The sequence below is a fragment of the Euprymna scolopes genome, chromosome 1 (assembly GCF_053919585.1).
Source record: "Euprymna scolopes isolate OS-2025 chromosome 1, ASM5391958v1, whole genome shotgun sequence".
Classification (NCBI taxonomy): Eukaryota; Metazoa; Mollusca; class Cephalopoda; order Sepiida; family Sepiolidae; genus Euprymna; species Euprymna scolopes.
In genome coordinates, this window is record NC_136482.1 from 146182712 (window position 1) to 146208035 (window position 25324).

Genomic DNA, 25324 nt, shown 5'->3' on the forward strand with positions numbered 1-25324 from the left:
CATTTTTGCTTTTGTATTATAGATGGTGCGCAAATGAAAATTGCATCTTAAGTAAAATAGATATACTTATGTATCACCAAAAATTAGGGAAAATCATCAAGTAGAATTTTAATTAAAAATCAGTTTTCCTATTTTGCCAGTCCATAATTCATTATTCGTTAAATGACAAACTGACTTATCTTCTCCTGCTTTATGGGATTTCCAGTCGTATCAATGGTGGATCACCAAAATATGATAAAAACAGATTTTTATTTTTAATTAAAATTTTACTCTATAATTTTTTCACAATTTTTTAGTGTAAATACCAATTTGTGCATGATACAAATAAATAAGGAAGGGTTTTTTCTTGGAATGCGACTTTCATTTGTGCCCTATACTGTAATAGCAATGGTGAAATTATTGTATTTTAACATCTCGGCACTTGATGTTTTAAAATTTAATCTACAATCTTCATGTGGTCCATCAGTAATCCATAGAGATTATAACATTAACTTTTCTATTAATGTTTGATTTTAAAACATCCATATTTTATTTATTTTATTTTATTTTCACCTCAAACAAGGCATAGTGCGACATGGATGTAGGGGGCCTACTATTGGGGACATAAGTTGCAAGGATACTATGTAGGAAGTTGAGCAGCAAGATGTCTGTTCACATTACACTTCTGCATGTCAGTACAGTTGAGGAAGCAGGAACCTGGAATGGAATTCCAAAGGTTAACAGTCCTAGGAAAGAAGCTATTAGAGTAGAAGACTTTCTTACATCTAGGAATCTCTACTGTGCAGGGGTGAGATTTTGTTGCTTGTCAGATTTGTCAGGGGTATTAACGTCGAAGAGGTACAAGGGTTTGTTGCTTGTCTTATCAGAGCATCCACCATTAAAATACTTGTAGAACAGTCAGAGGGATGCAACATTTTGTCGATGGAACAGCGGTTGAAGCCTAGATGACAGTTCAGGACCTATCAGGTTGGCAACTCTCTTTTGAACTCTGTCCAGAAGCATGAGACTAGTAGCAGATGCACCAGCCCAAATGTGACAACAATACTCCATACATGCGCGAATTTTATATTGAAACATTTTTTTGTTTTTGTAAAATTCCATTACTAATTCATAAAGAAAAATGCATATGACTCCATATAGTGTGACTTTTTTGACAAACCTGATTCTGTTGTTGGCATTGGTTACCCTGAGTCTTCTTAGAATCAGAGACTTACAGAAGGTACCACTTAAAAATGATGCACAGCGTTGTAAGATGAAGTACTGCTGCCACATTGGAGCAGGTGCTATTAACAGTACTCTTTATTGCCTAGGCAGTTTAAAATTGATTTCGAAATCTAGTGGGATGATCTCTTCCGTTCCTTACAACCCCTTTTTCATAGAGATGTTGCTAGTCTCTCTACTGTATCATTACTTTCATAGAACTTGCTTGACTAAGCTAAAATCTTCTCTCCTTTGAAAATATTTACAGCAAGAACTCATTTTGCTAACAAAACAAAAAACACTTTCCTTTCTTTCTGTGTGTATAGCGTCAGATAAAATTTCCATGACCAGAGCTTTTTCGCATGGCTTACAGTTTGTAAAATACATTGCTACAGAACTGCTTCCAAGCAGACTACAACATATTTATCTTGAAATGTAATGTCAGCAGATTCTTGTCATATAACGTCACTACAAGTAATTAAACTCTGAGTTCTTTTAATTAATCATGCTCAAATCTGACTGGGATTCAACTTTAGTATACACACAGAAAGAAAGGAAAGTGTTTTTAGTTTTGTTGTTTTGTTAGCAAAATGAGTTCTTGCTGTGAATATTTTGAAAGGGGAGAAGATTTGAGCTTAGTAAAGCAATATCCATACCCAGTCATACATCAGTTCATGTCATTATCCACAACACCACTGTCACCTCTGAGTAAAAAAAAAAAAAAAAAAAAAAAAAAAAAAAAAAAAAAAAGTATTCAAACGTGATTCTCAAAGTTGGAGATTGTCTGACGATAATTAAAGAAAACGTTTTGCCATCCGAAATTCACTCTATCTTGCACTTGGTGTACTGTTGCAAAACCTCTTTAAACACTGGCAATTTTTATTTGAATCGCCTCACTGTTTTGAAGCCTTCTTACTTTCCCCTTTTTTCTGACAGGATGATTTGGTTTGTGTAAATGTGTTCATACAACCTGTGAAAACACTCGCTATTTGAATTGGGGGTTTCTGACTTCTAGAAAGGAAATGTCAACATTTACTTGTGTTAATTGTTCACAGAGAATAATATTTGTTGTACAAACAAAATACGAAGACGGACACCTGTAGCATTTTTCTGTAATGAAGATATTTTTAGGATATCCAGTTTTGAATTGTTTGATTATCATTTTGATTAATTTTATTGAGTATAATATCCAATTTGTGTTTCTGACACTTACAGAAAAAAAAGACTGGAATAAATTACATGCCTGTGCATAACACCCATCATCTCGTTATTGGCTAGAAAAATTGAGGAAACCAAGAATAACAGTTCCCAAAAGTAAATTGTCTAGAAAGACACTGTTTATCCGAAACGCTAAGGATTTCAATTAAAACAAAGCAGTTATTGGTGTGAGAGGCTTTGGTTTTAATTTATAATATAACAAAATGACATGGCTAACTGTGTATGGCTGAACCGAAATGTATTATGGCGAGATTTAATTTCATGGTGCTTATGCACTTTTGTTACCGTGCTATTTTTAAATAGTTTTTTCAGGTTAAATTCAAGTTGCATGATATCTTTTTTTAATTAAATTGTTAGGTGGAAGCACAGAATAGTTACAAAACACTCTCCTCTCTCTGTTAGGAATGGCTTTCAAAATAATGTTATTATTTCAGCATGGTAACAAAAGTGAATAAGTATCAATTTCAATATGAAATTAATGAGTGTATATGTGTGAGGGGTATTGATTGATTTGTTTGCTTTGTGTGTGTGTGTGTGTGTGTGTGTGTGTGTTTGTTAGGGTGGGGTGGCAGACTTTTATGATGTTGAACTGGATCACTACTCGCAGAAATAAATTGAGGTGAAAAGAGTTTAATGCAAATTTTTCTACCCATGATCCAAAAAAAGAAATTAAGTGTAAATAGAATAGAATGAAAAGTCAGTCAATTAGAAAACAATAATACCTAATAGTGAATTAATGTTATTTTGTAAATCAATAGATTAATTGGTTTGAGGATGTTGATTGATGTTATCTAAAAGTACAGCCTTTAGCGTATTTGCACTGTTATGCTGTTGTAAAACATTGATAATTTCATTTGCTAGAACAGCACCAGTTGCTTCAACACTAGGTATCACTCTATTCTTTTCTTAATTTAAATTTGCAAATACATAAAATGCAAAAGATTTATTTTCATATTTGTAATAAGCTCCAGTTAAAACACGTGTAGAATGTCAACAAACCTGATAACATGTCGGTGTAAATGAAAAAATTACAGAGTAAAAAGAAGCCCCGATTTAGTAGTTGTCCAATTTATTTGAAATGAAATATTTTGCAGTGTTTGCTTTTTTATCGATGCTCATTTAGTTTTCTGAAAACAATATAGATATAACAAACAAACAAAAACTCTTTTGATTATATTTTCTTCATATTTTTCTTCTAAAAGCTGCGTTAATATGGCAGGGTTATTTTTCATTTAGCACTGGCATGAAAGCATATTGAATTTTTTCAATGTTTAAATTCATTTGCTCAAAAAAAACGATAAAGTTTTGGAAAAAAATATATTTTGGGTTATTATTTAGGTTATAAAACAACTTTCTCTGCATAGACAGTCATAATTCCAAAATTGACCTACCCTATTGTACATGCAATAAACATCCCAGCTTTATAAATAGATAATGTTTATCATTTTTTTTTTTTTTTTTTTTTTTTTTTTTACATAGGAGTCGCCACTTATCAAGGCCCATAGGTCACTCAAGGATAAGGGTTAATGAGTGTACAGTAGTCTATGAGATAATATTATAGTAATCGTTAGTAATGGAAATTTGATAAATTGGATTACTTAAGGTGATGGCTCATCAAGAATTTGTTTATGTTGAACTTGAAGACGACCAAGTCAGCTGGAAAGCGGGCAAGTGGAATAGAGTTCCACAGGCATGCAGTTCTTAGAAACTTTGTTCATGGAATCTACATTTAGGTTTAGGTACAGATAAAGAGTGGGGGAAATTATTGTTCCATCTAGATGAGTGTTTTTCATGAAAGTTTCATGAGTGGGGACCATAGATTAGAGCTGAGATGAGCACTTCCCATGAAAATAACAATAAAGCAGAGACAGGCTCGCAACATCTCTTCTGTGGGAAAGAGGTTGCAAGGAAGAGAAAGGGGCATCCCTCACTAGGCTACAAAGTCTGTTTTGAACTCTGTCAAGGCAGAATAAGGTTTTCTAGCAGCTCCTGTCCAGATGGGGCAACAGTACTCCATCCTTAGACGTACCTAGCTCTTATATAGGTTGAGAATTGCATCAGCAGTGAGATATCTAATGGATCGATAGAAGGATCCAAACATTTTTTCAGCGACTTTGGCAACGGATTTGATGTACATGTTCCATTTCAGATCAGGAATAAAGGTCTGAACCAGAAGCTTGTCAAAACATGGAGTCTCCGAAAGACGAGAGCCATTCATTTCAATAGATGCCAGATTGGACTCAGAGCATTGCTGATGTAAAGATAGAAGCTTTGTTTTAGATGCATTAAAAGTAACCAGTCACCTTTTTCCCCATTGTACCACGTGCTCAAGATCAGAGGAGAGAGAATCAGAAGGAACTTGGTCATTTACAGCCTTTGATATGTTGCCATAGATGGTAGCATCATCAGCATAAATGTCTATGAATGATCTTAGGATGTGATTTGGGAGATCATTGATGTAGATCAGGAAGAGAGTTGGGCCCAGGATGGACCCCTGAGGACTCCAGCATTAATACTGTGAACTTCTGATTTCTGCCCATCAACCACTACTCTTATGAACCTATCAGAGAGAAATGATTTAATAATTGAGGAGACATTTCCAGCTCTACTGTAGCTGGAGATCTTGTGAAATAGACCTTTATGCCATACCCTATCAAACGCCTTTGATATGTCAATAGCAATTGCCCTAGAAAGGAAGCCTCCGTCAAGAGATTTGCTAATCCTATGAGATATAACCGTTAGCACATCTGCTGTAGATCTAGCAGAACACAAACCCTATTGCATGTCACTAAGAAGATTATTTTTGCTGAGGTGGTTGACTATTTCTCTATTTAACACAGATTTCAGCAACTTACTTATGACGCACAGGAGACTTATTGGTCAATACTGAAAGGGAGATGAGTGATCACTTGAATCCTTAAACTTAAATACATGGCATGCTGATGAGATTTTCCAGGGTGTTGGGAAGCAATTCTTCTTAAGACAATGCTTAAACAGCACTGTAAGTATGGGAGCTAGTTTTAGTTGAAGCTTGTTCAGCACTATAATTGGAATGCCATCAGGGCCAGTTGCTATACTGGAATAAAGGTTTTTGATTAGCTTGGCAACATCACACACAGATGTTTGTATTTTGCATGGCGTGTTTTCTGATATAGGAGAAAATACAGGGGGATTGACTGCCTTGGTCGCATAGAGTAGAATTAGCTGCAAAGTATCCTATTTATATGTCAGACATGCATTTCACAAGAATTTTTTTACGATATAAAAGAAAATAAATGAATCAAATTTCAACAGTTTCTTTGCTTAATTTCATCTTCAAAACTAAATTCATACAATAGTTGTGCCTTAGTTGTAACCCTGACATCAAAACATATCAGATCTTGTGTATTCCATTTTTATTGATTTTTAAAAATCTACTTTGGTAAAATTAAAAATTTTGAACTCATGATTTTTTTTTTCTTATGTGGTAAAAATCGGTATTGTTAAATCCCCTGCTCCTCCTACAAAAAACATTCATGGTTGATCCTAGGTTGTGTGAGTACAATACAATGCAACAGTTTTCTATTAGGTTGTCAGAGTTGAAGTCTTATCGTCATATTAACCTTCTGCAGTTTGTGTTTTCAGTTGATCAAGATGAAATAATGAACATATCAGGAATAAATAGACTAAGGATTTGCAACCAAATGTTTTTTTGTTTTTTTTAATTCTACAACTTCTGTATACCTTAGTGTGTGTAGTTTCATAGGTTAGACGGAGAAAAAGGTTTATTCAAAGCAACAAGTGGAAAATATGTTTTTTGTTTTTTTTTGTAAGATATGCTTAATTTTGTACCTTTTTGTGAATAAATGCTAAATTTAACTATCCATCATCATCATCATACCATATTAATCTGAAGATTGTATTGTTCAGGACATAATGCATTCAGTAATACTGTTTTCCTGAGAAAACCTTCAAGCTAAATTACAAAAAATTTTTTTTGTAATTGCATTTTCATTCCAAACAAAGCACAATGCCACTTTGATGTAAAGAGCTACTATCTCGGACATAATTAGCAGGGACACTATGTAGGGAGTTAAGCAGCAAGATGTCTGTTTACATTACACGTGGACTTCTCTATGTCAGTAGTCAAGGAAGCAGGGCTTCCCTAATATTTTTCTAATCAGAATTCTTGCCAACATCCTAAAGTGATTTTGTGGAATGAACTGGATTCAAACTTGGAACACCCAGGTCGTTAACCACGTGACCACTGTCACCTCTCAACTATCCAATGATTTTAGTTAATTTAATTTCTGTGTATTTTTGTATTTTTTTATAAATCACTGCAACCAAAAAAACAGGTTCTCTCTACCCGACTAGAAAACTTGTCACATCTGTCAACATCTTATCTACATATCTATAAAAGTGAGGACATTTCTCAATGAATTTTTAATCTACAGACTTTAAATTTGGTATATAGGTTATTCAGACATGTGAAAAACGTTTTAATAAGTTTTCATCTGAAAATGGGTTTCTAAAAGGTCAAAATGAAAAAATTTGTATGTGGGAGTTGTCGGATTTTTCTGTTTTCTGTTTCATGATTGCGTGTGTGTGAATGGTTCACATTACAGATTCCTCATCTATACTATTAATAAAATTCTAAATGTTTATTTATTTTATGTGTGTGTGTGTATGTGTGTGTGTGTGTGTGTATATACCAATAAAACTTTCGAACGGATGCACCGAATTGAAAAATTCTTTTTTCCCTGAAAGGCGTGAGTCCCTAGATTGTCCTTATCTATATATGGTTCGTAACGAACAACGCGGAGTCGCACAAAAACCCCGAAATAAGGGTTTTTGGGCCGTTTCGTGCAATTGTTGAAAAAGTTACCTGCCCATGTCAACGGAATTTAGCACTCTCTGTATACAGTCGCAGTAACATTTTTTGGCTTACGGACAGGACTTGTGGTGCAAGGATAACGCGTCTGACTATGGATCAGAGGATTCCAGGTTCGAATCCTGGCAAGTTCATAATAATTTTAACCATTTTATCCAACGTTTACTCATTATTCGTAACCTTAGGGTATTTTTGTTTTTTCAGTCATTTTGTTTTGTGCATATGGGAATTTCCCATACTCCGAGTCCACAAGTTGATGTCAAGGCGATGTTGAGTGTACTCGATTTTGTATTTGACTCGGCATTGTGTGTGCTGACGTGGCACAGCCACTGGTGTTAAATATAAGTTGGTTAAAAAACACTTTTTAAAGAGCATGTCACACTGGCCAAATAGTTATCATACTTGACTTACTGTCTTTGTTTTGGTTTAAATCTCAACTTGAATATTTTTTTTTACATACAAGAATTGGACTGTTTAGAAAAAAAAACATACTTGCTTGGACATGTCTCAGTTTCTACAGGAATTAAAATATATTTATGTATTTTATAACTGGGCAACGCCAAGCGGCCTGCTAGTATCTCTAAAAAGCTACCATTCGTCTATGCATGGAGTATTGTTTGGGTTGGTGCACTAGCCATAAGCCTATTCTTCTTGGACAGGATGCAAAAAAGAATTTCTAACCTAATAAGTCTTGCACTGTCTATCATGCTTCAGTCCCTGTCACATCAGTGTTTCATCGAACTACTTACGTTTAGAATTTTCTTCTTGTTCCCTTTGACCATACTAACATGTCAAAATATCAATGTAATATTAGCAAACATGTTGGCATCCAACTCTATACCCAGGTTGACATACCTCTCATAAATCTGGCCCCTATCACAGTAGTGCCATACATTTCATGATGTCATGATTATATTAAGTCTACAACGTTGTTGAAAATTTCAAAATGTACTTATACACATTTTTAATCAAGTCCAAACAACTTTTCTGTATAGAAGTAAACATTAAATAATTTTTTTGTTCTTTTTATATTTCTTTTTGCAGGTGAGGTGAGCAAATTGCAGAATCACCTGGGTTTGCTTCGGGAGGAGTATGTCAAAATCCAGGAACGGCTGGCCGAGGTGGAGCAAAAGTACCAGGTAGCATTAGCCTCCTTGGGTCAGTCTGAAAACAGCAGTGACGATGACAACAACAACTTTGTGCCTCGGCTACTCCGAAAAGTAGCAGACTTGTTTAACAAGGAAGCTTACAGGTAAGAGGAGTCAGCAGTTTTTGTAGGAGTCGAAATAATTTTCTTTCTTTTTTTTTATAAATTAAAAAAAATTTTTTGCTTTGTTAACATGCTGACTATGGAGTCGACTTGAAAAATCCAACTATAAACTCTTGTAAAAACTTGCTGATAATGCATCCAGTAATACTGTTTTCCTGAGAAAATCTTCATTCCAGATTAAAAATTTTTTCTTTTAATTGTATTTTTCACCCCAAACAAAGCACAGTGCCACTTTGATGTGAAGAGATACTATCTGGAACATAATTAGTAGGAATATTATGTAGGGAGTTGAGCAGCAAGATGTCTGTTTGCATTACTACGTTAACTTCTGCATGTCAGTATAGTCAGGGAAGCAGGGACCCAGAAGGCAATTCCAAAGTCTAGCAGTCCTAGGGAAGAAACTATTAGAATAGAAGGCTTTCTGGCATCTAGGGATCTCTATTGTGTAGGGGTGGGATTTTGGTGCTTGTCAGGTTTATTTACGTTGAGGGAGTACAAGGGCTTGTAATTTGTCAGAGCACCTACCATTAAAATACTTAGGCAGAGGGATGCAATATTTTACCAATGAAACAGATCTTGTCAAAACCTCTTGATATATCAAATGTTATGGCCCAAGCTTTATCAGCTTTGTCTAGTGTATGGTATATATGTTCAGAGATGATATCTGCAGTAGAATGGGCTTGCCTAAATCCATACTGTTGGTCAGAAAGGAGTTTAACATTAGCGAGGTGACCGACTATCGTATGTGACACATGTTACATAAACTGATTGGTTTGTGTAATTGATGTTGTTTCTTTCATTTTGGTTCAATGCGTTAAATTTAAGCTTGTTTATGAAAGGTAAAATTGTGAAGACTTAAAAGCGTGCATTCTAGCTTAAATGGTTGCTGAAACGTAGCAAGATACATGTTAACAATTTAAATGTAATGAATGTTAAAAATGTTAAATGAAGTAAACAAAATCATGGTTAACAAACATAACATCTATATATATAAAAGCGAAAATGTTTGTATATATGTACGTTCGCTTTTTGTGTATGTCCGCAAAAGGATTTTTTTCGCCGGCTTCTCGAGGCCGTCACTCATTTTTAAAACTTTTTATATCACGTCGAAATCATAATAACTACGAGTTACGAACTGGGGTCGCGTGTGTATTTAATTTGCCCGACTTTCGAAAGCTAAATATTCAACATTTTTCGATTGACACGTGTAGATTCGTTTTTTCGTATAATAAAAGTGAAACTAATACGAAGGTTGTTACATCGTTTCCAGTGCGATTCAGCTTTGATCGATGCATTTTTTTCCTTATATCAGAGAATTGCTATTCAATTTGGACAATCCCCTTTCAATGGGGAGCTGATTTCCCCCCCCCTCCCATCATCTAGGGGAAGCACAAACTGTCCTGCAGTAAATGAAAAAACGATCCTGCAGTGAAACAATGTAAACAAACACCAAAAAACTGCCCCATCATCGTAATGCTCCCGCAATGACCTCATTAAGTGTCCACCTGTCAATCAAACCTCCTTGACTTAACTCACTTTAATTGCTCTTACATTATCATTGTCGCCGTAGCGCAGGTGTTCAGGCTCAGTCTCTAGGCCTCAAGGCTCCGGGTTCAAGCCCACATGCCACCAAACCCCCATCTTTTTTTTTTTTTTTTTTTTAAATCGCTATCGTTAAGTTTATTTTTTGTTCTGTTTTGTTCACACACCTACAAATACTCGGGCAACGCCGGGTACCCCCCCACCAGTATTTATATATGTACAAATTTACAGAGGTTTGAAAGTTATTTTACGTGAGTAAATATTTTATTGGAAACATTTTTTTGTATTTGCAGTGTGTTTCTTCTATATTCGTTTTCTGTCGATGTGTGCATGCATCTGACTATGTGTGAGTGTGTACTATCTTTTGTTAGTGTGCAAGTTGAAAATAGTTATTTATTCAGCCTTTGCCTGCGGGACAAGGTGTAGTAGAGCATAGTATAGTATATTGTCTTGTCTGTGGCTCTATTATTTGGAATGTATAAATCGTGGTCTTTTTATAATTTGGTTATCAGATCAAACGGTGAATTTGCTTTTTTGTGCCTAAAATCATTTTTGCATGCAAACATAAACTTATATGACCACTATTTTTTTTTGCATTTTTTTTTTTTTAAGCATAGCTTGTGTTGTACACATAAGTAGGGCTGTGACAAGAGAATATTCTTTTCATTGTTTTGACTCTCGAGTATATATGCAACACAGTTAATCAACAGAGAACCATATCACTCTATCTAAGAACATATAAGATATGAACTGATATATACTCGAATCAAAATAATGGAAAGAATATTCTCTTGTCATAGGCCTATTTATTAGTCAATTAACTTGAAGGATTGAAATAATAGTGAAATACGATCTTCAGGTGCTTCAATAGGGATCTTCAGTGATGCACTGCTGTCATTGTTGATTTCAAGTTTTACATCGGATAAGCTCCGACAGCAATTTTTTTTTTTTATTATCATTACACCCCAAACAAGGAACAGGGCTACTTAGTTGTGAGGTGGTACTATTTGGGACTAAATTTGCAGGGATACTATTTATGGAGTTGGGCAGCAAGATGTCTGTTCACATTACACTTGAATTTCTGCATATCAGTACAGTCATGGAAGCAGGAACTTGGGAAAGAATTCCAAAATGCAGCAATCCTAGGGGAAAAAAGCTATTAAAGTAGAAGGTTTTATTGGATCTAGGGATCTCTACAATGTAGGGGTGGGATTTTGCTGCTTGTCGGGTTTGTCAAGAGTATTGTCGTCGAGGGGGGGATATTAGTGCTTGGAGTTTGTGAGAGCACTTGGCATTGAAACGCTTGTAAAGGATGCCACGTTTCAACGATGGGACAGAGGTTGGAGTTTAGTTGATAGTTCAGGGCCTATTAGGTTGACGACTCTTTTTTTTTTAAAACCTGTCTAGAAGCAAGGAACTAGTGGCAGATGTACCAGCCTAGACATGGCAACAATACCCCATGCATGGGCGAACTGTGGCCTTGTAGAAATACAGGATAAACTGTGAGTAGCCTTTTAGCACGGTAGAGAGAGAGCCCACCTTTCTTGCATCAGCCTTGGCAGTTGCCTCAATGTATTTGCTCCAATTCATGTTGTCTGTGAATGTTAACCCTAGGAGTTTGAGGAAAGTACTTTCAGGCAGTGTATGGCAATCAGTGGTTGAGAAGGTTTCTTGTAATTATTAAAGCAAATGAGCTTAGTCTTGGCAGCATTGAGCGTTACTAACCAGTTACGGCCCCATTCCACTACAGACTGCAGGCCACATCTTTGAAAATGTTTAGCTACGTATGCTGACATTGCAAAAAACAAATTGTACATATTAATCCTATATGTTAAAATGAATATATGGACAGATTGTCACTCGCACAGTCTAGAATACAAATGGACATATTAGATAAAAATATATCATTTTAAGTGACACCTTAGACAAGCTAGAATGATTAGTGGCACTTGTTATTAGATTGAATATAAAAAATGTCAATTTACCATTTATGATCGTCATGCGGTGAGTTAAGCTAGTTGGGTACCACGGTTCTAATCATTTAGAGGAATGAATATCAAGGTCTCCTTGTGCATTTAAGTGTCTTATGTTGATTAAAGTAAAAGTTGGTCTTTTGCAATAAATGAAAAATCTTGAAAATATTGTAGATTTTGTAGAAAAGCAGATGAAGGAGAAGAATACGGATATTTTCTTTGTAATTATTAAATATTGAAAGATTTAAACTTCTTTTTATTATACCAGATTACCATCTCTCTTTCCAGTGATATAACCATTCTCCTTGAAGGTGGACAGAAGATCAAAGCTCATAAATTCATTCTTCAATCACGCACAGATGACTGGGCTTGTGAAGGGGATTTCTCACAAATATCGGAACTCGATTTCTCAGGTACTTTATTTTAATATATTTGTAAGTGCTAAGATTTATCTTTCAACTTGCTCTCATGATGGCCTCTCATTATTCCTTCTTATTGATCCTATTCATAGGTTAATAGAATTTTTCCTGAATATGACAGAAAACGGCTTTGAGGAACACCCTTGGACAAGCTGTTCATCATTATTCCAGCTGTAAATCCATCTTTTCCAATCCATTCTACCGGTTTTTTTCTGCTTATCTTATTTCTCAAACCTATTACCACCTTAAACTAATACACTTCCTATCCTACACCTACCATTCTGGATATATCACAAAGTTGCATCTAGTTGGAATGCCCTAATTTAGATGCTTTCATGCATGTGGAGTCACCCCTTACAACTATTCCCAGGCTCACTTGGATCCAGTGATAGTATTGTAAGTGCCTAATCTATGAGTATAATAAAAAAAATATTGTGTACAAATTATTTGTTTTACAAAATATACCTCTCCAAAGCACATCACAAACTAATCTTATGCAAAACGTATATGGTTTTGGCATGAAATGACCCAGTGACTGTTGACAAGGCCACAAAATGACTCAGTAACTGTTGACAGGCCACGAAATGACCCAGTGACTGTTGACAAGGCCACGAAATGACCCAGTGACTGTTGACAGGCCACGAAATGACCCAGTGACTGTTGACAGGCCACGAAATGACCCAGTGACTGTTGACAGGCCACGAAATGACCCAGTGACTGTTGACAGGCCACGAAATGACCCAGTGACTGTTGACAGGCCACGAAATGACCCAGTGACTGTTGACAGGCCACGAAATGACCCAGTGACTGTTGACAGGCCACGAAATGACCCAGTGACTGTTGACAGGCCACGAAATGACCCAGTGACTGTTGACAGGCCACGAAATGACCCAGTGACTGTTGACAGGCCACGAAATGACCCAGTGACTGTTGACAGGCCACGAAATGACCCAGTGACTGTTGACAGGCCACGAAATGACCCAGTGACTGTTGACAGGCCACGAAATGACCCAGTGACTGTTGACAGGCCACGAAATGACCCAGTGACTGTTGACAGGCCACGAAATGACCCAGTGACTGTTGACAGGCCACGAAATGACCCAGTGACTGTTGACAGGCCACGAAATGACCCAGTGACTGTTGACAGGCCACGAAATGACCCAGTGACTGTTGACAGGCCACGAAATGACCCAGTGACTGTTGACAGGCCACGAAATGACCCAGTGACTGTTGACAGGCCACGAAATGACCCAGTGACTGTTGACAGGCCACGAAATGACCCAGTGACTGTTGACAGGCCACGAAATGACCCAGTGACTGTTGACAGGCCATAAAATGAACTATCAATTAAACCAATCCTCCTTTCCCCATTTTTGGACTAAACATTTTATGAAATAATCAATGTATTTTTTCATCAGAAATTAGATGACAGATGCTGGAGCCTATGTATTTTCATTTGCTGCACTATAGTGACAGTTTTTCCACCTTGTGACATGTTGAAGTTGGTTGAGAGTAAAGGAGCTTTGGTGCGTTTGATATAACAAAACAACATGAAGATGTTTCACGATTGAAACGAATCACACAATTGCTTTTGTTTAACAATTAAATGCGGTTTCGTTTTATGTTAAGCAAAAGTACCACTTAGTAAGATGAAGAATGTATTTATACATGTATATAAACAAGGGATAAACTAGTAGGTGTTCCCGCAATGTACAATAATGCTAAAAATTGTGTTAGAAATAACATCACATTAATCTTAAGAGCATTAGAAATAGTCATAAAAAAATTTAAAAAAAAAAAAAAAAAAAAAAAAAGACTGGGAGAAATTGTAATCAAAGGGAAAACTGAAACTATACAATTGACAATAATGAAGAAAACTGCTGAAATCTTAAAAAAAAAATTCCTTGATTGCAGAAACCAATCTACATAAACTACCAATGCTAATAGGTCACATGGAAATGTAATAGAAATAACACACAATTGTGAAAAGAACTTGACATAAATTTGAGGAAACTGAAATTTTAGTTTGATACAAACACATTTGAGTTTTAGAACAGAATTGTTTGATGGCTATACAACATGTCTTTTGTCATATTAAGATGGATTATCTTCTTTTCAGACATCAAATTTGATGTGGCCTATGCCCTTTTGAAATGGGTTTACACAGATCAAATCAACATCCAAGCTGATGAAACATTCCTGCTTGAATTACTCAAGTCATCCGTCAAATATAAATTGCACAGCCTGTGTGCCAGGTAAAAATCATGCGACAACAATTTTTCATTTTATATATATATATATATATATATATATATATATATATATATATATATATATATATATATATATATATATATATATAACATCAATCCCTCCCTTTATTAATGTCATATTATTCAACTACTTATTTGGTTTACTGCACTGGAATGATGGTAAGAAGTTTGTTGAAACGTTTTTCTAAAATTTCTAATTTAACCATTTTTAATATTCTCTTGTTCACCCGACAAAGGGATTAGACCTAGTAAATTCACTTCCGTTCGTTTGTTCACAATTTTCTCAATAACCACGCTTTGTATTTTTTTTTTTTTTTTTGTGGAATTTTTGCACAAACATTAGTCATGACAAAAGTAAATTTTTGCCAGAACTAATGTGTTGTGTTTATCGGGGCTACACAGTGTTGTCAGGAGAATAGTAATTTATTTTTATCAATAACAATTGATTTCCTGAAGGAGAACTCGCTATATTTAATATTTCTGAATTTTACTGACTTGATCAATCTTTTGTCTACAAAAAAAAAACGATAACATAAATAGAAAAAATTTATATTAAAATAAAAAAATCATTGAATTAATAAACAACTACAAATACAAGGGGCATGCAATAAGTAATACCCCTGACCCACTTCCCATAGCAGTGGAGCAACGAAACTTGGCACAGTTATTAGTCTTTCTCTACATAGGAACCACCCAGAGTTATACAGTTCTCCCATCGTTTGATGCAGCTCTGGAGACCGTTTTTGTAGAACACCCCAGACGTGACTTCAGAAATCAAGGCTGCATCATTTGCAAAACGCTTTCCTTTCAAAAACAACTTCATGGCTGGGAAGAGGTGAAAGTCAGAGGGTGCAAGGTCAGGAGAGTAGAGAGGATGGGGAAGGATTTCATAACCACATGCCCGTGCTTCTTATCTGGCGAAATGTGAGTTGTGGACCGGAGCGTTGTCCTGCAGTAGGAGGGTACCTTTGCTGATCTTGCCCCACCTCTTGATAATTTCATGAAAAGTGAAGCATAATAGGCTCCTGTAATTGTGGTACCCTTTGCCAGGAAATCTGTCATCACTACTCCGTCCTGGTCCCAGAAGACTGTGAGCATGACTTGCCAGTGGAGGGCTGCACCCTTGCCTTCTTTGGAAATGGTGAGTCCAAGTGCTTCCACTGCATTGACTGGGCTTTGGCCTCTGGATCATAGTGATGGACCCAGGTTTCATCCTGTGTAATCAGTCTTTTGAAAAACTTTGACTCATTGTCTTGGCACATCTCCAAATTCATCCTTGAGCACTCGACGCGTTCTCGCTTCTGGAATGGTGTGAGCAACCTGGGAATCCATCTGGCAGACACCTTATGCATATGCAAATGGTCATGAATGATAGTTTCCACAGACCCTGTACTAATCTTGACATCTTTGGCTATTTGGCGAATAGTACTGTGCCTATCTTCCAAAATGGTAGCCTCATCAATGGCAGAAGGGGGGGGGACCAGGTCTGGGAGCTGTTTCCACAGACTTTCGGCCATGTTTGAATTCACGATGCCAGCGTTTTACAAGATCATATGATGATGCATTATCACCATAAGTTTCTTTCATTTCATCAAAAGTCTCCTGTGGTGTGTGTCCTTTCAAATACAAAAACCAGATAACTGCTTGACATTCAACAGGCTCCATTTCACACCTGACTCAGTTCAAACACCTGTAAAACAGAAAGCAGAATTAGTTCAGAGCTGTAATTTGCCACATAACCCATAGAAATATAAATCATTTCACATGCAAAATTTCAGCTAGATCAGACAACTGGAAGTGGGTCAGGGGCATTACTTATTGCATACCCCTCGTAATAATTAATTAATAACATATCTTTTTGCAAAGCAATACACAAATAAGTTAACTTCACTACTGAGATGTGCTTGAATATATATATATATATATATATATAAAACAAATAGTCCTGCTATTGTGCAAACTTGAATTCATTTGAAATAACGTGTTTTGACTTTACTGGTAGTGCGAGAAAGGAACCCAACTTTTGCATTTATTCATTTATACTCATTGTTTGATGTCTTTCATTGAATTATCTTTCCAAAAATGTAAATATTTTCTCGGAAGAAATGAAGAGAAAATGCACAAAGAAAAGAGAGGGGGTGGGGTATTGAAAGAAAACAGACTTTCAGATAGATACAGCTAGTAATATAGTCATAAGAAAATTAAATAAAATTAATTGTAAATTGTTTTCTTCACAAAATCAAAATTTCAGATTTTGTAAAAAAAAAATAAATAAATAAATAAATAAATAAAACAAAAATAAAAAGTTGGAGACAAAAGAAGACTTGATGGTTGAAGAGACCTCCACAAAGTCAACTACAATAAAATTCACCAACTATCACGAAAGATAAAAAAGAAAATAATGAAATTGCAAGTACAAAAACTGTCACAAGTATAAATTTTAAAATGTGTGTAGTTTAAAGTAAACTTGCATCTTTTTCAAAATTTAATTTAATAAACAATTTGTTAAAATATTTTATTTTGAATCTTTTTGAACATGGTATAAATGATCTTCATTTTGAGTTATTATTTTCAGATTTGTTTTTTAATTGCCACTTTCATCTACACAAAATAGTGCATGCAGAATTGGATTTGTTATGTGTGTCTTAAAAATCTATATGCATTTTATTCAGGTGTGAAAATGCTTTGATGTCTTTCGTAAACATGAAAAACTGCATAAAGTTTTACCAATCGGCTGAAGAGATGGGTGCTGATATCTTGAAAAATCATTGCTCCGAATTAATTTCTAATCATTGGGTAAGTTGGAATCCTTGATGTTGCTGCATACTTGCAGGGGTTATAGTCATCTAACACATTTCCTAACTTCCAGCATAGCACTACCGGAAGTGGTAACAAAACAAATCAGTTCCTTCACTTTCATTGTTCTTCAGTATTTCTATTATGAAGCAATTGATTGAAATATAAGAAAAGGATATTATTGGAAAATATACACATAATATAAATATATAAGAAAGATTAACAAAATTATACAGAAAGAAATAAGTCTTTATTTGCACTTTTAATAACAAAATTAAAAAATAAAATTATTAAAAAAAAAAAAAAAACTGAAACATCATAAAAAACACATCCAATACATAATATTCCTAAAATACTTATTAAAAAAAATATGCTTTTATAAATGTTTTCAATAATTCTTTTAAAAAAAAAAAAGTGTAAAGAGTTTTCAATAATTCTTAAGAAAAAATTACAACTAATCACAATAATTCTTAATTAAAATAAGACCCAAAAAACTTTGATTATTAAATATAAAAAAGAAAGATCGGAAAAACGTAATAAAAAATGAGTACATACACAGGGGAGATATATGCATGAGATAAAAAATGCAAAGCGACTGATTTGCCATGTCACCGCTTCCAGTAGCATTAAGCCAGAAGTTAGAAAGTATAGTAGCTGACTATGACCCACGCAGGCACACGCACACTATTCAGAGGATAATATTCTGACAACATAAGTAAGAATAAAAGTAGGAGAAAAACAAAAGATTAATTTAAACAAAAAGAGATTTGAACAAAGTTATGATTGGATTAAATATTCAATTATCAAGAAGAGATATAAAATAACAGTCAATATTTATACGTTGGATATTGCGGTGTAAGAAATCGAAAACGCATTGGTGCAGAATGTTAGGATGGGAAAATGATGGGTATTTCTTTACACCCACCATAGTGTCCAATGTATAAATATTGACTTTGTTATTTTATGTTTATTATTGATAAAGTCCAGACATTTTAAATATTTTATAGAATCAAAATGTAATGAAGGCATTTGTACAGTTTAATCAATACATTAAAAATTGAAAATATCGAAAAAAAAAAAAAAAAAAAAGATTATATTGTACGTATCCATTTTGGAATGAAGATCTCCGAAAAAAAATTTCACTTATTTTGGTCAAGTATTTTTTTTTTTTTTTTTTACAGCGGAAAAACACGTTTTTATGACAGCGCGTTGAAGGTAGACATCTTGAATTTTTTTAACACGCCATGGGGAGATAACTCAATTTAAAGCGCCGACACTCCCTCCCAATCTTTAATGCTAGCTTTTCTTTCTAAAGATCACCCCTTTTGCTCGGTATCATAACAAATTGTTTTTTCACTGTAAAAAAAAAAAAAAAAACTTCTTGATGAAATGAAGTGAAATTTTTTTTTCGGAGAACTTCATTCCATAATGGATACGTACAATTTAAACTTTTTTCCGATATTTTCATTTCCAAAAAAATTTCACTTAATTTCAGTTCTTATTTTACAGCGAAAAAACAATTTATGATACCAAGCAAAAGGTTTGATTTTTAGAAAGAAAAGCTAGTATTAAAGATGGGGAGGGAGTGTCGGCACTTTAACTGGAGTTATCTCCCGTGTCGTTTCTAAAATTACAAACAAAAATTAAAAACAAATCGAAGATGTCTGCCTTTAACGCGCTCTCATAAAAACGTGTTTTTCTGCTGTAAAAAAAACAAAAAAACTACTCTATCAAATTAAGTGAAATGTTTTTCGGAGATCTTTATGCCAAAACGGATACGTACAATATAACGTTTTTTTTTTTTTTTTCCGGCATTTTCATTTTTTAATGTCTTGATTAAACTGTACAAGTACCTAAATTGTATATCTAGCATTTGTTATTGTTTGAAATGATAATGAAAAAAATAAAATTTACCGAGTCCATTTTTGTTTTCATTTCAAAGTTCTTTTCCCATCAAGAATGATTATTATTTAAAGACAAGAAGAAAGATATTTTTACTTGTAAAGAAGAGAAAGAGTTGTTTTATATATACAGCTTAGAGAATCGCACTGAATGCATTTTTCTTGTTTTGTATTGCATCCCTTAAATATTTATCTTCTGTAGAATGATTTTACGAGCGAAGACTTTGTGAGCATGCCAGCACCCCTCTTGTATAAGATGTTTAAATCCAAGTCTGAACATACGCTGCACACTGCCATTCGTGCAGAAAGAGAAGATGTTGTGTTCCTCTACCTCATTGAATATGACTCTCAGGTAAGTTTTCCTTAGTGAGCATCACTTGCATAGACTAGCACCCTCCAGATGCAAATATTTGCTGAAATGGTCATATACACAGATTTTATCTTTTTTCTTTTTGAATAATTTACAGATGTGAAAATGAAACAAATTAGAAATTGATAATACCAGACAATTCTTTATTGAAATTAAAAAAAAAAGAAGAAATCTGTGTTAATTAAACATCTCATTTATGATGGTAAACATCATTACTTCCCCCCCCCCTCTGTTAATTTATTAATAAATTTACACAATTTCATCAATTTTCCATAAAATTTGTTTTCAGATGATCTCTTTGTAAAACTATTTTAATGCTGAAATTTTTTTACGTTTATTTTTTCTCTAGCTGAGCATTAAGCTAAATGAACTGGACAGTCGGGGAGACATTCCTCTGGACATGGCTTTGCAGAGCCGACAAGAAAGTATTGCCAATACTTTGGTTAACAATAAGGCTGATGTAAATCGAAGAGACAAATCTGGACGGAGTTTACTTCACAAAGCCATTAAAAGAGGTCAGTTTTATTTTTTTGTATTATTTGGATTGTTCAGACTATTGTTCTAATCTCGGTTGTTTTTCTCACAACGTTTTGGCCAATGTAACCTCCAATCATTTTCAGGTGCATTCACACTGGATGTTATTGGTAAATAGCAAAAAATGTTTTTTTTTGTTTTTTTTCCCCAATGTACAGAGTCATTAAAAATTCAAAACGCAAATAGTGCCAAATCTATTTTTATAAATCTGGGTCTGTTCCGTTCCGTTCCGTTCTTTTTGGTATAATGTTTTGTATATTTTTGAGATGAGGATTAATAAGCATTTTTTGCATTATTTGTATTGTTTGGACTATTGTTCTCATCTTGGTTGTTTTTCTCACAAAGTTAGTTTTATTTGTTAGTCTTTTTTTTTTCTTTTTTAATACAAATTAATCAGTTAATATGGAACATAATATTTTTACTTGTAAAGAAGAGAAAGATTTGTTGTTATAGATAGAGAATCATTTGATGCAGTCCTGTGCTTCATTCTTAGCTGACAAACGTCATCTTAACATCTACAGAGTCGCATATGGTTGTCTTGATTAACACATATCACCAATTGAGATTTGATAGTGTTATAGGGTAAGTTGATATACTTAATTCTGGAATAATGGACTTACCAAGAAACTATTGTTGCATCTAACACGTTATTGGTTAGTGATTTATAGCAGGTATGGCTTGAGAATCATGTGCACTTCTGTAACATATTTGCTAAGTCACTTTTTATTAACTATTCCACTGTGTTTGTCTTGATTATTATTGATCAACAAGGCTACCACACTGGGGACGAGGGAATGAAAACTTGTAGAGGTATCCACTTTGTGGTGGTGAGTTACTTTTAATGCATCTAAACCAAGCTCCTATCTTTACATCATCACTGCTCTGATCCTCATCTGGCATCAATTGAAATGAATGGCTCTCGTCTTGGGGAGGCTCCATGTTTTGACAACTGGCCTTGACCTTTACTCCTGATCTAAAATGGAATACATACCTCAAATCCGTTGCCAAGGCCGCTGGAAAAATGGTAGGATCCTTCTATCGCTCCAGTAGATATCTCACTCCTGATGCAATTCTCTACCTATATCAAAGCCAGGTATGGCCAATGATGGAGTACTGTTGCCATATCTGGGCAGGAGCTGCTAGAAGCAGCTTATCCTGCCTTGACAGAGTTCAAAATAGACTTTGTAGCTTAGTGGGGAATGCCCTTTTCTCTTTCCTACAGAAGAGATGTTACGGGCCTGTCTCTGCTTTATCATTATTTTCATGGCAAGTGCTCAGCTGAGCTTCAATCTATGGTTCCCCCCCCCCACCAATCTTTCATGAAAAACACTTGTCTAGCCAAAACCACTATCAATAATTTCCCACACTCTTTATCTGTGCCTAAACCCAAATGTAGATTCGATGAACAAAGCTCCTTTCTTAGAACTGCACACCTGTGGAACTCTCTTCCAATTGCCTGCTTTCCAGCTGACTACAATCTGATTGTCTTCAAGTCCAACGTAAACAAGTTCTTGATGAACCGTCCCCCTAGGTAATCCAATTTATAAAATTCCCACTACTTATGTTTACTACGCCATAATCACATTGACTAATGTATACCCATTAACCCTTATTCTCGAGTGGCCTACAGGTCTTGATAAATGGTGATTCCTGTGTAAAAAAAAAAAAAATTTCAGTATCATTGTTCAACTGTGTTCTAAACAAAACCATTCATTTCAAATGTGCCCCAGTCTTATCAAAGAACCAACTTATAAGTTTTTTCTATAATAAAAATTTGCTTTCAAGAAATCAAAATTTTCTAAGTAAAAAATAAAATATATTAAAAGAACAAATAAAAGCAAAATCTGACAATTCTTGATTTGTATCAATAAATACAACTACTTTGAACTTAGATCTGGTGACCTCAGAGTAAAATTAAATCTGGAAAATATTGGAAAATGTGTGTAGAACAAGAGGCTTTGTTAGATTTGTCACATTGAACGATTAGATGAGAGTGTATAGTTTAGTAGATATAAAACAGTTGAAATAACTGGGTCAGTTGGTAAATCTGGGAGGAAGTAATAAAGAAGATATAGAGAAATAAAGACCTGGTCAAAAATAGGTTTGGTCCATCTCATAAAGACCATGTTCTGACTCATAAGGACCACGTGCTCTGTTGCCTAAAGTGTTTGAAGTCTTACGATAGAAAGTATCTCTCCAAAATCAAAACTCTGAAGACAGTTTATCATTAAATCAACAGGTTTATTGAAATTGAAGAAGGTAAAAACTGAAAACAGAAAGAAAGAATAAAACCGAATTAAAATGAAGCTTAGGGTGAAAGGGGAATGCAGTAAATGCTTAAAAATACGTCAGAATTGAATAAGTCCAGAGAACGAAATACCAAAGTAAGAAAAGAAAATCTAAGTCCCAATGAGGAAATGATAGAAAGGAAAAAAAAACTTACAGCAAAGGTCTGACATCAAGGAAAGAAATGTTGAGGCAGTAGCAGCTAAGTTCTCACGGCGGTCACCCCATAGAAAGGGAAAAAGAAAACGTCAATGTCAGCACAAGTTGTCCCCTCCAAAGAAAGGGAATGGTGAGGGGCAGTAAAAAGGACTGAGAGTCATGACAAGGTTAGTTTGGAAGACAATTTATGAAAGCAATTCAACATTTCCGAAATCTTAAACCTAATCTGATGATATCTTATTCTTCATGTTACACCTGCCTTTGCCAAATTAGTTTTCTAACAAATTCTTCTAATCTGATGTAATCATTAGCCGTGTATTGTTTGGATTGTTCAAACCACTGTTCTCATCTTAAGTATTATTTTCACAACGTTTTGACGTATCTAACCTCCAATCTTCTTCCGGTGTCTCTTGTCAAACTCTGTAATCTGCATGGAATTTTGAACAAAACTTTTTATTTAATCCATGGGATGGCATGCTCTTGTTCGTCAACCATGATTGGGTAAAAGTCTTAAGTACTTGTATTTGTTGTATCACCAGCACTGGGAATTGAACCTTCAACCTCCAGAAGAGTGACGCCACTGTATTTTAGCTAGTACTTTTGCAAAGATTGTTACATCAGTTGAAACATTGTGAAAATAACACTAAAGAACAGTAGTTTGAATAATCCAAATGATCAATCCTCATCTAAAAGAGTTAAAAAAATTTTTTTATTGTCATTTCACCCCAAGCAAGCAAGGCACAAAGCCACTTAGTCATGAAAGGCTGCTATTTGAGACCAGATTTGCAGGAATATATTATTTATGGAGTTGGGCAGCAAGATGTCTGTTCACATTACACTTGAATTTCTGCATGTCAGTACTGTCAGGGAAGCAGGGAACCGGGAAGGAATTCCAAAGTGGAGCAGTTCGAAACATAATCATTACCTATGTCACATTTCTGCAGATTCCTGGGGATCCATGTGAACTCTTTTGGGAATCTCTAGTCTAATATTTATTCACAGAAAACGATTTCGACCCAAACTTTTGAATGATATTGTAACTCTTTTAAGAAGCATTTGAATAAAATTTTGAATATATATTTTTTATTTTCTTTCTTAAGGTGATGAATTCTCTTCAACTTTCTTAATCCACAACAAAGTAGACATTAATGCAGTGACTCATCTTGATCAAGAAAGCCCTCTTCACATGGTGGCCTCATTTAATCCGGAAGACACAGATCAGGAAACAATCGATGGCATGGCACGAGTCTGTCAAGAATTATTGCAGAATGGCGCCAACCCAAATGCTCAGTGTACAGAAGGCAGGTTAGTGGCTTTTGTTTGAAGGGAAGGAAAATATTCTCCAATGTTTTTATCATTTATGTGTAAACTAGCAGTTCAGCCCGGCTTTGCTTGAGCCCTATGTACTGTTCATAACTTGCCCTGCATATGAATACACTTTATGTAAGATTTTAAATGTTTAGACCAAAATTTGTCTGAGTAATTTCGTAGAGACCGCAGAGGAAAATTTTTTTAACTTTGACCCCAACTTTGATCCCTTAACATTTATATTTTGGTCTCAAATCAAAATACAAAGTTTTACCTATGTCCAAGTTACCTACATCTAAAATTTCAAGTCTTTAGACCAAAGATTGGCAGAGAAATTTGGTAGAATCTGCAAAGGTCAACTCTTTCAACTTTGACCTTTTGGCAGCCAAATTTTTACCCCAAACCTGATTAAAATGCTTGCCGCATGTCTGAATAACCGTTATGTATAAATTTCTAATGTTTAGACACAAAATTGGCTGAGTAGTTTGCTAGACACCACAAAGGTCAAATCTTTTGAACTTTGACCCCCTTGGCAGCTCAGATTTTGGACACAAATCGATTAAAAAGCTTGTTCTATCTCTGAAATTTCAAATGTTTAGACCAGAAATTGGCTGGGTAATTTGGTAGAGACCGCAGAGGTCAAGTATTTTTTAACTTTGACCCCAACTTTGATCCTTTAACATTTATTTTTTGGGGCTCAAATCAAATTATAAAGTTTGATTCATGTTCAAGTAATCTACATTTAAAATTTCAAGTGTTTAAACCCAAAATTGGTAGAGTTTTCAAAGGTCAAATCGTTGAACTTTGACCACTTAAGAGCCAAATTTCTGAACGAACACCAGTTAAAAAGATTTTCCCAAATCTCAATACGCCTTATGTCAAATCTGGAGTCTGTAGACTGAAAATTGACAGTTATTTGGTAGGGAAATGTACACAGACACACACACAAACAGTTTCACTTTTAAAGATATATAGATTTGTTATTTTCAAATTTAAAATATTGAAATAGACAAAGTTAACGGCAAAGACGTCACATTATTTTTTAATTTTTTTAATTCTTTTTTTTATTCCCATTCTTTTCCTCCTTCGCGGTATGGGTTTGAGCCTGCCTGCCTACTACTACATTTTTTTGCTCAACACGCACTTCCAAACACCCGGGCAACACTGGACAGCCAGGCTAGTTAAAAAAAATAGTCTGTTAA

General features: G+C 34.8%; 1 protein-coding gene and 1 non-coding gene across 2 annotated transcripts in view; both read left to right on the forward strand.

Moving 5' to 3' along the window:
• LOC145276421 (ankyrin repeat and FYVE domain-containing protein 1-like) overlaps positions 1 to 25324 on the forward strand; it is a 105578-nt gene that overhangs the window by 24408 nt on the left and 55846 nt on the right. The window contains exons 2-8 of the mRNA XM_080127740.1: positions 8336 to 8543; positions 12365 to 12489; positions 14615 to 14750; positions 17441 to 17564; positions 19668 to 19817; positions 20185 to 20350; positions 23915 to 24119. Of these exons, the coding sequence (XP_079983866.1) occupies positions 8336 to 8543; positions 12365 to 12489; positions 14615 to 14750; positions 17441 to 17564; positions 19668 to 19817; positions 20185 to 20350; positions 23915 to 24119 (1114 nt within the window). The remainder of the gene's footprint in view (positions 1 to 8335; positions 8544 to 12364; positions 12490 to 14614; positions 14751 to 17440; positions 17565 to 19667; positions 19818 to 20184; positions 20351 to 23914; positions 24120 to 25324) is intronic.
• Positions 7354 to 7425, forward strand: Trnah-aug (transfer RNA histidin (anticodon AUG)). Its single transcript has one exon. It is a non-coding gene; the product is annotated as a tRNA-His (tRNA).